The sequence below is a fragment of the Muntiacus reevesi genome, chromosome 11 (genome assembly GCF_963930625.1).
Source record: "Muntiacus reevesi chromosome 11, mMunRee1.1, whole genome shotgun sequence".
NCBI lineage: Eukaryota > Metazoa > Chordata > Mammalia > Artiodactyla > Cervidae > Muntiacus > Muntiacus reevesi.
In genome coordinates this window covers 64,750,782-64,764,963 of record NC_089259.1, presented here as the reverse complement: position 1 = coordinate 64,764,963, position 14,182 = coordinate 64,750,782, and the positions used below count along the sequence as shown (strand labels likewise).

General features: G+C 47.0%; 1 protein-coding gene across 2 annotated transcripts; it reads left to right on the top strand.

The window, feature by feature from the left end:
• Positions 1-9,273: 9,273 nt before the first annotated feature.
• SOX21 (SRY-box transcription factor 21) lies at positions 9,274-10,107 on the top strand. 2 transcript variants are annotated; one of them, XM_065901621.1, is made up of 2 exons: positions 9,274-9,713; positions 9,780-10,107. In XM_065901621.1, exons 1-2 carry the CDS (start codon positions 9,274-9,276, stop codon positions 10,105-10,107), a joined length of 768 nt encoding a protein of 255 aa, XP_065757693.1. The 2 variants fall into 2 exon arrangements, with proteins under 2 accessions (XP_065757693.1, XP_065757692.1); XM_065901620.1 differs by having other exon boundaries at positions 9,274-10,107.
• The last annotated feature ends 4,075 nt before the right edge of the window (positions 10,108-14,182 follow it).

Sequence of the window (14,182 nt, the reverse complement as noted above, 5' to 3'; positions counted from 1 at the left end):
TGGGGCAAAAAGGCCAGCATAGTAACCAGGCAGGTGGTGAGCAGCGGTATTTGGCAAAACCTCTGCTAGTCTGATGGAGGGATGGGGGACAGAGAAATTTATACCAATAGAGTTACACCTCTAGTATGCAGGGTTCATGGACCCATACATGTGGCTTTCTTGTTCTAGAGAAAGACTGGACAGTTTGGTTGGTCAAGTAACTAAGAAAGCATAACCAAGCAGAATTCCAGGAAAAATGTGTAGATGTGTGTGATTGGACGACAGTGGGACCAGAACAGAACTAGATCGCTAAAAGCCTCAAGCCCTGGAAAAATTGTGGAGACCCTCCCTCCCACGATGCCATACATTTGTCAGGAAAAAGATAAGAGCATCTACTATCATGACTTCTTGTTCAATAATGAACCAAAGAGTCTAGACGGTGCAGAAAGGTAAGAAAAAGAAGTAGAATGTATCAGAATTGGAAAGGAAGAAAGAACACTCTCAATATTCACAGATGACATAATTTGTATGTATAAAATCCAAAATAAACCACAAATAAAAATTACTTGAATTAAAAACGGTTTCACAAGGTTGCCACTTGCAAAGTCAGCAGACAAAAATCAATTGTATTTCTATAGACCAGCAGCAAACAGAAAATAAAATTATTTTTAATTATTAAATTAATTTTAATTAAGATTATTTAAAAGATATTATATTTTAAAATATATATGTCATCATAAAACACAGTATTTCTCTAGTATCAAAAGATAAATTTTAAAACCTGGCAATAACAGATAAGTAATAATTCTACCAGAAAACTGTAAGATACTACTCAGAGAAATTAAAAAACAACAAAATTAACCGAAGAATGCTAAGCTCATTGGATTAGAAGTGCTAAAATTGTAAACATGTCAATGCTCCCTAAGTCAACCCAGAGATTCATAACAATCTTAACTAAAAGGCTTTTAAAAAATATTTGGGTTTTAGTAAATCTTAAAAGTTCTCATCATAAGAAAAAATGTATAATTATATATTGTGACAAATGTTATCTAGAATTATTATGGTGATCATTTTGCAATATATACAAATATCAAATAATTATGTTTTTTTCTTGAAACTAATATAATTATACCTCAATTAAACTTTTAAATTAAAAATACTTGGGTTTTTAAAGAATATTTGGAATCTGACAATCTGTTCTAAAGTGTACATAGGAGGGTGGGACGGAGGTTCTAGAGGGAGGAGATATATGTATACATATAGCTGGTTCACTTCATTGTACAGCAGAAGCTAACACAACATTGTAAACAACTATACTCCAATAAAAAATAAATCAAATGGATATGGACATGCAAAGGTCAAGAGTAGCCATGATACTTTTCAACAAGAAGAAATGAAAGTACTTGCTCAGCCAGAATTAGGATAGTGCAACACTAGTGCAAAAACTGAAAAACTGAAAACTATGAAGCAAAATAGAGAATTCAGAAACCAACTCACATCCTACGGCAAAGGGAGCAATAGTGAGCAGTATAGAAAGCCAGCCTTTACAATGACTGGTTCTAAAAAACTGAATGTCCATATGGAAAGAAATCAAGCCTTACACCATGCATAAATCAATTTCAGATAGATTCTGGAATGGAAAAATAGCTCCTAGAAGACCAACTCTCGCTTAGATAATAATCATAAGCTTCGGACAAAATATTAAAAAAAACCTCTCTAAATGCCTGCAGAAAAGTTAAAAGCAAACAGAAACACAAGGGGACACACTTGGAAAAAGGGTGCAGTACTAGATGAATTTCCCATTTTTACAGTTTTTTGCTTATAAAATACCTCACATATATATTCAGTCGTAGGCATGAACAAGATGTCTATAGCAGACAGTGTGTGTGTGTGTGCTCAGTCACTCATTTATGTCGAACTCTTCGCCACCCTACGGACAGTAGCCCACCATGCTGCTCTGTCCATGGCATTTTCCAGGCAAGAATACTGGAGTGGGTTGCCATTTCATCCTCCAGGGAATCTTCCCAACCCAGGGACTGAACCCATGTCTCCCGCTTGGCAAGTAGATTCTTTACCACTGAGTCACCTGGGAAACCCATAGCAACAAGTGCACGTCGTTAGAAACTGGAAGCAGCCCACGTGCTCATTAACAGGAGCGTATAAGCAAATACATTGCGGTTTATATGCACAATTAAATATCAGGCAGCATATGAATCAACTCAGTGACATGCATTAACATTGAATCCAAACACAATTAAAAGAAAAAAGTTCATCGCTAAAGATTACACAGAAAAGTTTTAACTTATAATAACACTTAAAGTTAAAATATAAAGAAAAACATACTTAAAAAGGATAAACATAGATGTAGTGTAGAGTTTCCTAGGGAGAAGGTTTGGTTTTGTACAGGTATGAACGTGAAAGCTGCTCTGTCCTGTCCGACTCTTTGCAACCCCATGGACTATACAATCCATGGAATTCTCCAGGCCAGAATACTGGAGCGGGTAGCCATTCCCTTCTCCAGGGGATCTTCCCAACTCAGAAATCGAACCAGGGTCTCCTGCATTACAGGTGGATTCTTTACCAGCTGAGCAACCAGGGAAGTCCTTGTGTAGGTATACCAGCAGATTCTGTTTTGGATGGTGGATTCATAGGCATTTATTACATGAGGAAAGAAGGAAAGAGAGACAGGGAGAAAGAAAGAAAGGAAGGAAGGAAGAAAAGGGGGAAGGAAGGAAGAAGAAAAGACAGCCACTGATGGAGCAATTATGAGAGTGTATCAAGCACTGGGAATTGTGATTAAATCAATTTCATGTACTTGGATTTCATAAAAGAAAGAGAGGGATGAAGGAGGGACAGAAAGAGGGAAGGAGAGAGAGTGGTTTGGACAAGTAGGGTTGGGGAAATATACAGACTGAGATTAGATATCATTGTTAAAGGCTTCCCTTTTAGCAGTCCTTGGCTATCAGAGAAAAGGTAGAGATTGGGTTCTGTTTGGCACTGGCAGTCAGTCAGGGTTTGCAGTGGGAAGCCTGGGGAGTGAGAGATATCGAGTGGCGGCTGAGACCAAGCCCGTGCTGACCACCACAGGAGCAGCTGGGGAGCTGACTGCTGGGCGCCAGGACTGGACCTTGGGCAGCATGTTGCTGTAGGCATGGGACACCTTACTGGAGGGATTCCCTTCGGCCACTCCCTCTCAGAGGAAGCATGGCGCTGAGTGAGTCACAAGGAGGCTTGAGGAAGTAGGTGGGATTGAGAATCTGAGCCAGGAAGCAGCTGCGTCTTCAGCTCAGAGTGGTGCTAGTGAAGAGCATCAGCTTAGTTCACACCCCACTTCTTTCAATTGCATTTGTGTGACTTTGGGTGAGTTACTCAAACATCAGTTCTAAGGCTCCGTTTCCCAACTGCAAATTGAGATAACTCTTACCTCATAGAGCTTTCCTAAAAATTAAATAAGATAGTGTATGCAAAAGGGATGGTGTCTTAAGAACTCAATAAATGATAGTTAAAATCAAACTGCTCATCAAAGCAGACCCATCCTCAGATAGGAAACTGAATCTAAGAGGGAGTAACACACAGGTCAAGGAGGTCTGGAAGCTGGAAAGAACAGCCAGACAGAGGGACTCTGTAAAATCAAAAACATGCTTATCCAACACCCTGCTGGAAGACTTAAGCAGTATTCCTACCTTTCTCAAAATCAACCGGGGCACACACGGTGGTGAAATTTACAAGTAAGCCTACCACACCAGAATCCAGTCTCCTCATTTGAAAACTATGAGTTGGAAGGATCCATTATATGATATGCTGACTGTTCAACCCTCCGCAATCATTTCTGGTTTTGTTCAATGTTAGCTCTCTTCCACGTAAAAAATAAAAAAGCACTTATCCTAGAGAAAAGTCAATTGATTTCACAGTATTCTCAGGAACTGAAATCGTCCTTTGTGAAGTTGTCTGTCTTGGATTATTTGTATTGGCTTTTTCCCCTTAGTTGTTTTATTGGGGGGAGGCGGGGGGGGGGGGGTGGAGGGGGACAATGGGCTTTTAAATTTTGTATTTCTTGCTCTGCCATCTAGGCAAACTTGATTTAGAAAATGCCAGCCTGAGTTGAGTACTGCTAAGGAGGAATGAAGAAAGGCATTCTCATAATTGATTTGTATAATCCCAGTATGGCAGGAGCAGTAAGAATAAAGGGACAGAAATCTCAGAAGAATGAAAATTTAGCAGTAACCAGTCAAAGGTTGCTCTTGCAGCCATTCACTCTAACCATGACTACCTGACTTAATTTCTCATCTCTCAGGTTTTATGTGGACCATGTGTTTGGGGTTTTCTTCCCCCCTTATGGGGGCAGGTCGGGGTGGGGATGATAGGAACACAACTAGAGAACTAAAGGAGTAGGATTAGAGAACTGTTAACAAAAGCCTGAGACTGGCTTTTGTCAGTTTGCTCATTTCCTCCTTAACAGGACAAACAGGCTGTATTACTTTTCTATGCAGGTTGAAAGCTTATGAATTCTTTCCTTGCACTTGCTTAAGACCAGAAGCCCAAAGTTCCCTTAACTCCAGTGTCTGCTCCCAGTGCTCCAGGTGTCATGACTTGGCTTCTGCATTTGAAGGCATCACCTTTCCCACCGTCACTTCCACCTGGGCACCTCTCAGTACCCTGCCAGTTTGCTTTCTTTGCTGGGGTTTCACCTCCATGGTTCTAGAAAAATGTAACAATGAGCCATCTGGGTGAAAATCCAGTGAGAACGGAGATGGAATCGATGAAGGGAGGAAAATGATTTAGTTCACTCTGAGCCCCTGTCTTTTGTTGGGATCCAAATATCCTCCCTCCCTTTTACAGGAGAGAAAGAGAAAGAAGAAGAAAGCCAGTCACTTTGGCATTACCAAGGTATTTAAAAAAAAAAAAAATTCCCCAACAATCTCATTGCTGCCTCCTAGTGAAAGTTTTAGAATTGAAAAAAGACCATTCACAGGGAGGACCTAAGGGAAAAAGAAGAAAGTGACTTTGCAGACTTTTCCCCAAACTTTGTCTGAGAAAGGGTCTGCCTCTCAGCTGCAGAATAGATATATTTGTGGTCACGGGTATTCCTTGGCCACAAGGCAATACAGAGCCTGTATAGGCTCCATGGATGGAGTACACGGTCCTTTGGGTGCTTGCCATCCACTTGGCAATATAAAGCCCATAGAACTTCTAATTCTCTTTCAATGTATTTTTCCTTCACTGTCCACTCACACAGACTGTTCCCTTTCCTATATCTTGGTATTTTTTTCACTTTTAGGTCACAATGTACAAGAACAGTGGTAAAGAATCCTCCTGCCAATGCAGGAGACCGGGTTCGATCCCTGGGTCAGGAAAGTCCCCTGAAGAAGGAAATGGCAACCCACTCCGAGGATTCTTGCCTGGAGAATCCCATGGACAGAAGAGCCTGGTGGGCTACAGTCCACGGGGTCACAAAAAGTCGGGTGCCACTGAGCATACACGCAGGCAGAGAAATGTAAAAGAACGAATATATGAGGTTCCATGAGTTCAAACGTAAGCTCTGTGGACATTAAAACTAAATCGTCATTTCAGTACATAAGAAAGGGAATGGCAAGAAAACTTATGGAGAAAAGCTCAACCAGACTCAGTCAAGAGGCATGAAGGCCCGTGAATTGCAGCCGTGATTTGCTGCTGTCCCCCATGAGGGTTTATCCTGGGAACCTCTCCCTGGATGAAAAGGCTCTAGGCCAAGAATACTGATCCCCTAAAAACCAAAACTGAAAACCATACCTTTCCTAGTGTGAAATTGTATTACGTGAATAGCAAACAAGCACACAAATAACCATTTCCTTTTTAGGTACGGGAACATCTTTTTTTTTTCTCCCCACAGTTCAACATTCATGAACTTAAGAACTTTCAAATCTGGTTCATTTAATATCACTAAATAGGCAATACCACACATTTCATAAAACCATATCCTAGGAAGCTTATACATTTTATTTTTATAAGATATTTCACATACAGGCATACATTTCAATCATATATGCAAACATTTCATGGTAATAATTTATTGCAATTGATTTCTAAACTTAAATTTGAAAATACACAATAATTTAACTCACCAATATAAAAATGTTTCTCAGTCCTTATCCTTTTGTATATATCAAAATAATTTTCAAGATTAGACTCAACTTTATTCACAATAATCTTAGTAACAGTTTTCACATCTTGCGCCCCTATACATATATATGGCCTTTGTATGACAGTGTATATTTTGTCTCAAACCTATTATATAAGTTAGTAGGTTAAAAGCTCGGGGATGATAGTTTCATAGTTTATCATCACAAAACAGTATATTTAATACTCTAGTCTATATAATTACTCCTGCTAGGGTTTTAACAGTTGCTCCACCCAGAGTCTGTGAACAGAGTGTCTTTATAGAGCCTGTAAAGGAATATGGTTCTAAAGAAATCAGTCCAATTGTTTTAGCAATACAAGGGCTGATGCAAAGTAAACATTTGTGTGGTATCTTAAGAAAGAGAGTCACTCCCATACATTTCACTGATGATTTGCATTTCTGTCTGTCATCACAGCAACTAAAAAAAAAAAAAAAGCAACAATCACTTTTCTATTATTAAAATGAGCAATAAAACAAGGCTAACTTTTAAATAAAACTGATGAGCTAAAAATGTTTTTATTTAAGTTCAATCAGTTCTTTATACCTGCATATGTGTTTGTGTTCGAACTGGACATGAATTGCAGGGAAAACTTAAAAGAGTTAACTGATTGTAGAACTTCCTACTTGTACACACCACATGGCTAGGTCAAATCCACACTGCCAAAGAGGCAAGAAAGTTCCCCCTGAAGGGCAGGCCAACTTGTGAATGCAACTTCCAGACTGATCGTGTTAGAAGATGTGCTGCAAGCATACCAAGAAGTTAGGAAAATCTGCAAACAAAATCATGCTATTTGATCTTTGCATTATGTCAAATATAAAGGAAAAAGCTGCTCCCACTAAAGGAAATTGTTCTTAACAGCATAAAAATATTCCAGTACACCGTGACTAGTACGTTTCACTTCTGTCTTTCAGAGAAACGTTTTATACTTCTTACTGATTTTGAACACCTTCATCCTATCTGTGCGTGAAATACTGTGAGGCTAACTGTACCATAAACCGATCAGCATATGGATGACTAGCGACTAGAATAAAAACAAACCCCCAGAATTTTAGAAGATCTGAAGAGTCGGCCAAGGATGCCAGTTGTCACTCTGGGCTAGTTCCTTTTCGAAATGGGTTGCCAGGCGCACGCTCAGCCCCTCCTCAGTTATCTTTCACTCCACTACCTCCCACTGGGTGCATCACCAGTGCCAGAAAATTCGCGAAGCATCTGCGGCAAGTAACATCTGGACCTCCAAGGAAGCACCTTCTTGCTAGGAAAAGTCTCCAGCATTTTCTGGGCTGCGTCCCCTCTTCCTCCGAAGCGCGCGAGGCTCTCCTCCACGTGCGCGCCTCCTTCCTCCAGGGCAGAGGATCCCAGAACCGCGACCACCGCTGCTTCGGCCGGCAGGGGCCGCCGGGACGACCCCAGGGGTGGCGGAAGCCAAACAGTGCGCAAACTCGGCGGCGCGCTCCGAACTCTCCGCTCGCCTAAACCTGTTCTCAAGCGAAAAGCCGGTGGGAGGAGGAGTACGAGGGTGGGGGTTGGGGGGGAGTGAGGAGGGGGAGAGGCGGCGGGGATCCTGTTTAATTCGCGGTCCTGAGGGTGTGGGAGCGGGAGGAGGATCGGCTGGTCCCTCCTCCCTCCCCAAGTGCTGGGCTCCACCTCCTCCGCGTGCCCCCAGATATACACACACTCAGCGGCGGCCGGCCATGCACACCCAGCGCCGGCTTCGGGCACGTGTACACGCAGGTAGCGACACTCACCTGAGCCCGTGCACAGGGCTCCTGTCGCCTCGGGAGCGGCGGGCTGGCGGCCTGGGCCGGAAAGGGGCCCCCAGTGCTGCAGGAGAGGGGCAATTTGGGAGCAGCCCCAGCGCGGACCTGCGAACTGAGGTGATGGCGCGCCTTCTTTAAATCCTACCCACCCATCCGCCACCCTCCCCCCTCCTCTTGCACCTCCGCCCGCTCGGCTCCGGCCGAGAAAGCCCGCCCAGAGGGGCTCCGGGTGCGGAGCACACGCGGGCGCACGCTCCGAGGCGAGCGCGCCGAGAGGGGCGCGGCGGCGCCGGCGCAGGAAACTTGGGCGAAGTTAGTTGCAAGTCCCGGGCGGAGGCCCAGAGGACCGAGTGGGACGCGGCCGGTGCCTGGCCCGCGGCGCCGCGCGGAGGGCTGGCCTGCGCTCCGCGCCCAGCGCGCTCCGGGTGCCCGAGTCGGCCGGCGCGCCAGGAGGGGCTTGGAGAGAGCCGAGCCGGCATGGCCCCAGGGACAGCGAGACGCGCCGCCCCGGCGAGCCGGGAGGATTTCCTTTGAGGCCCTGAGATCGATCCCAAGCTTGCTGAATCCTCAGCCAACCTCCTGCCCCGACCCGCAGCCGGAGAGGAAGACCCACGAGGCAGGTGCTGGGGTGCGGAAAGCCCCCTCCCCCAAACCCCAGCCCACCAGGGGGTTTCTCATCAGCGCATCCCGCCTGCTGCAAGCGAGGAAGACCGGCCGGTGCCGCGGTATTTGTATTTATATCCATTGCGGCGCTCTGCGTTCCCTCGGTGCGCCCGGACCCCCTCCTCTTCCTCCTCCCGGCCGCCCCCCCCTCCTCCCCCACCCCCATCTGCCACTGTCAAATGAGAAAGTCACCGAGGAGAACCCAAACACTCCAGCCGCCGAGAGCCCCCTTTGGCACTTGGCAGCACGCGGCGGCTGACTCCTCCGCTCAACTTGGTGGCGCCTCCGCGACGCAACTTTCGGGGCCGCTGTGCATTTAACAGGGGAAAGATCGAGGAGGGGGACCGCGCTGCTGGGTGGCGGCCACCTGCGGGGAGTTCGCGAGCGGACGCCACCGGACAGGAAGGACACAAAGAAAAGGGCAAACTGCCACCGTGGGGGTGGGGACACCGCCGAGAAGTTCTCGTGTCCCGGGGAGGATTTTGTTTTCCCCACCCCCGAGCGCCTGGCCGGCCGGAGACCGCAGAACATCCAGGGGGCGCGACGCGGCCCGGGGCTGGTCCCTCGGCCCCCTCCTCCCGGCGGGAGCGACGCCGGTGTGAAAAGTGGGGCGCGGCGGGCCGAACGGGTCCCCGCCAACAGCCAACATTGATTTCCTCCGGGCCGAGAGCGACGGCCCGGGCGGCGGCGGGCTGCAGCCGCGGCAGGGCGACAGCATGTCCAAGCCGGTGGACCACGTCAAGCGGCCCATGAACGCCTTCATGGTGTGGTCGCGGGCTCAGCGGCGCAAGATGGCCCAGGAGAACCCCAAGATGCACAACTCGGAGATCAGCAAGCGCCTGGGTGCCGAGTGGAAGCTGCTCACCGAGTCGGAGAAGCGGCCGTTCATCGACGAGGCGAAGCGCCTGCGCGCCATGCACATGAAGGAGCACCCCGACTACAAGTACCGGCCGCGGCGCAAGCCCAAGACGCTGCTCAAGAAGGACAAGTTCGCCTTCCCGGTGCCCTACGGCCTGGGCGGCGTGGCCGACGCCGAGCACCCGGCGCTCAAGGCGGGCGCCGGGCTGCACGCGGGTGCGGGCAGCGGCGGCCTGGTGCCCGAGTCGCTGCTCGCCAACCCCGAGAAGGCGGCCGCCGCCGCCGCCGCTGCCGCGGCGCGCGTCTTCTTCCCGCAGTCGGCCGCCGCCGCCGCTGCGGCCGCCGCCGCCGCTGCAGCCGGGAGCCCCTACTCGCTGCTCGACCTGGGCTCCAAGATGGCAGAGATCTCGTCGTCCTCGTCCGGCCTCCCGTACGCGTCGTCGCTGGGCTACCCGACCGCGGGCGCCGGCGCCTTCCACGGCGCGGCGGCGGCGGCTGCAGCGGCGGCCGCGGCCGCCGGGGGGCACACGCACTCGCACCCCAGCCCGGGCAACCCGGGCTACATGATCCCGTGCAACTGCAGCGCGTGGCCCAGCCCCGGGCTGCAGCCGCCGCTCGCCTATATCCTGCTGCCGGGCATGGGCAAGCCCCAGCTAGACCCCTACCCCGCGGCCTACGCCGCCGCGCTATGACCCCCGCGGGGCGGCCTCGCCGGGACCGGTGTGCCCACGTGTACATATGTATAGGTACGAGCTCTGCGGCCTCCCCACGCGCCCTCCCGCGACGGGGGCCCCCCGGTGTGTGTGTACATAAGGTGTATAGATGCCAGTCGGGGCGCGAGTGGCCGAGCGCGCGAGTGCGCGGGCGAGTGTGCGTGTGAATTCGACAGGATCCTTTCAGACCTGCACCCCGCAGACAACTTTCAAGAGGGCAGTTGTATCCGACAGCGGTGGCTGTTTGCTTTGCACTTCGGAACCTGTTGCGTTTTGGCCCACAGAGGTGGAGGAGTAACTTTTTTTTTTTTTTTTTTTTTGACATGTTGGGATTTCCAGCTTTCTCTGTGGGAAGTTTACTGTCGGTTTTGCTTTTGTTGCCCATTGTTTTTCTTTTATTATTATTCTTTTCTCCTGGTCTGTGTTGCATGCACTCTGTTCAAATGTTAGGTCTGAAATGGTTGGTATAAGGGAAAAGCTGATCTGTGTCATTAGTTTCTCGGAACGGGATGGCTCCGAGCAACCTTGCTCCCTATTTGTACTATTTGAACTTTGCAAATCTCTGTTCTCTCAAGCGGAACCCCTAGACCGGATCCATTCTTGACCAGTGACCGGCTCGAATCTGGCCTTTTGTGTGTGAGACGATCACGGTTTCTTTTGTTTATCCTGCCATATGCAAATCAGACCAAGAGCTCTTTCTCAAGAGCAAGGACCGCAAACAAGAAATGTGTGTGAAATGAAAAGTTGTCAATTGGCTTTTCTCCCTTTAAAAAAAAAAACCTACTAGAAGTCTCCCTGAGTCCACTCGCTAGAATTTTTGACACAGTTTACACAGAAAAAGGTATTGTTCCTATTTTCTCATTATGGCTGAGTTTCACCTTCAGATTGTAAATGTGTATATGTCCGTGAAAGCATTAAGCCTGAAAATGTGTTATTTGCGTTGCCCTAAATTTGAGTCAGTTTTCGACTCTCAAACATTTTGAACTAATGTCAAAGTTAACTTTTAAAAATTGCGGGACTATTTCAGACCCGCAATTTTATCTAAGACTAAATCAGACTTTTTTTGTCTGAGTGGTAATTATAATATTTATTATTTAGCAAAACAAAACAAAAACCAGAATTGTTTTGACAGATGTCTCTTCTTTCAGCTAGCATTTCTCCACCAACTCAAACCGCTTAAATGTGTTTTGGAGTTCCCTCCCTAATTAGCTTATTTTTTAGATCACCTGCAATTCATTTGCAAATGATGATAAAACACATTTTAGAGAAAAGAACCTCATTTGTAGCTTTTTTCTTTTTAAGTGTATATATTTTGACTACTGTTTGTGAATGAAGTTGGCTAACATGTATTTAGTTTCATTTTGGCTTTATGTAATATAAAGTTTTTGAAAGTTTAAGTATTGGTTTTAACCTTTATGTGTAAATGGTTTTTCCTGTGTGATCTTCTAATTTAATATTAGACGTCTAAACTATATCTGTAAATTAGAACCCGACTATCACTCTGTTCATTTTTTTTGAACAAAGAGTTTAAATAAAGCCTGAACCAGGGAAAAGAGAAAATCCTCTATTTCTTGTTGAGTTCCTAACAAGATTTTTATCTGAATTGCCCTTACGTGCCTGGTCCAGGTGAAGTGTAAGGTATCCTCCAAAGGCAGTCTTTGTTTCACTTTTGAATAGATTTACTAGGAAATCTAAATCAAGCCATTGTTATTCAGAGCCAAAAACCTGATTTATCACATTTTTAATCGTGAATAGGAAAGAAGATAAAAAAAAAAAAAAAAAAACCAAGTAGTTGTATTATCTTGGGGGGAAAAAAAAGGCATTCATGAACCAGTAGAACAGAGCCCATTGAAAACATCCAGACCGTTTAAAGCATTTCACTAGTTTCCAGTAACATTTTAAGAGGCGAAAGTTGCCTGACCACTTTATCTTGTTAGCAGGAGAGCCCCACTGCTTAAATCAGTGTAATTTGTTCTTGTATCTTTGGTATATTCCTTATTTACACCTTAAGATTTTATTTGTAAGGATGATCCCTGAATTAAGACTTTGTACAACTTTTGACCTCTTTAAGGCTTTATTCTGTCATGCTAATAGCATTAAAATAGAAACAAAAATTCTAATGGAGAGGGTTGAATTTCCAAAGCTGCACAAACTTCCACTGGAGAAAGGTTTGAAATCATACCAGGTTTTAATTTCAAAAAAGAAATTAGAAGATGCCAGGAAGACTATCAGGAGAAAAAAAAAAATTACCTAGAAGGAGATCTTTATTTTCGCCCAACCAAGATAGAAATTCTAAAGATACAAGACTCAACTAGTCCTAAACTAGTTTCTCCAACAGAGACAGTCTCTGGAGCTCCACGTCTTTATAAGCTACCCAACTCTTTAAAGTCATTGTTTTCCCCCTACGGAATAATATTTTAAGAACCATGAAAAGTTTGGAAATGTGAGAAATAGGCTCTGCTGGTTTGACCCTGATTCACTAATTAAAACGATCCTTCTCCTGTTATTCCCCGAGCTCTTTGCAATATTATAAGTTAATTCATATGGTTCTGAGCGATTATGCAAAACTAATTTGGACTGTCCAGGGGTAATTATCCCTGACACGGTTAATTAAATCCTTTCAAGGCTCCGTCTTTCCCTTTTGTAGCAGCCCATCACTTCTCAACACGGAACTTCCTGCGGCTCGCTGGAAATCACCCCAGCCCTAAATCTTAGTTACCTCCCTGAGCCTTCCAGCTCGGCCCCACCGGCCTGAAGAGTTCCCCGCCCCCTCCCGCCCCCTCCCCTTTCTCTAATGATCTGCGTTTTCTGGGAGCAGCGCTCCAGAGTGTTGATGAATGAGAATAGGGCTAGAGAGATGCATTAGGGAGGGGGGAAAGATGCTGGGGGTGAGCGCACAGGGTCACACCGCCAACAGATTGTGCGGCTGTTTGAGTAGTCAGTCCAAAGGTCCACAGGGGTGACTGGTTTATCACCCCTCTGACTCCAGTGGTCTTGCTAACTAGTTGCGCCTAGAAAAAGTCTCTCTCTGAATTAGACTGTGCAGAAGAAAGGGGGTGCGACTCGAGGGCAAGAGGGCGTGGAGAAAAGGCCGGGTGTGTGAGTTAGAAAGTGACCCATACATAGAGCCCTGGGACTAGGCAAAGAGCTGCTGCCAGCTCCAGATCTCTCGCTTGCTCTCTAACCATCTGTGTCTCTTTCCCCTCTTCTCTCCTCTCCTGCTTTCCTTCTTTTTGCTCTTAACATTTTCGTTTAAGGTTTAAAAAAGCGATGACATTCCTTAGGTAGTCACGGCTGCCTAAGGGCTTTAAACAAGCCTCACACCCAAGGGGCCAGGCGTGTTGCCCTCAGGCTTTGAGCAAACAGGTGGAATTGTTCTGTGGAACCGTAAGGACTTACCTGGGATGGGGGGGTGGGTGGGTAGGGGGCGGAATGCTGCAGTGCGGAGGGGAGGGATGGCTTCCAGGGAGCCGTGGGACTGGCCGCTGTTGTCACTTCATTTGACAATTTCCTCCTCCCTTTCTCCCCTACCCGTCTCCCCCTCCCCCGCAAGAAAGTAGAACAAAACACCGTGGATCTCCCTCTCGCCGCCGGGCTCCGCGTAGCCTTAGGCGAGGGGCGCGAAGATGGAGAGAAGATTTGACCGTCTTCCCCGAGCAGATAGGACCCTCGCGCGCCAGCCAATCAGAGCGCCGCTCGGCCGCACCCTCCCGGCGAGAGAAGTTCCCGCATCCCGCCCGCCGCGGAGTCCGTGTCTTTCTTGCGCCCGCAGCCCCGCGGAGGCAGAGAGAGCGCGCCAACCAAACTTTATTAATCTCTCCCCGTTCTTTCTCCCTCAGCCCAGTGCATCTCAAAGGTCAGCCCTCTTCTTTTAAAAGACTGATATTATTAATTCACTGACAATCCCTCCACCCCCCCCATTCTTTTTTTCTCTCTTGCAAGAAAAAAAAAGGGGGGGGGGATAGTGAAAAGAGGGCTTTTTTTTTTTTTTTATCCTTTTTTTTGTCCTTCAGTGGGAGCGTTTAGACAGTCGAGGAGGTTTTGTCCGGGAACA

Bases quoted from the DNA above. Each gene is read 5' to 3' on its own strand.
- SOX21 (XM_065901620.1), top strand. From the start codon at position 9,274: ATGTCCAAGCCGGTGGACCACGTCAAGCGGCCCATGAACGCCTTCATG.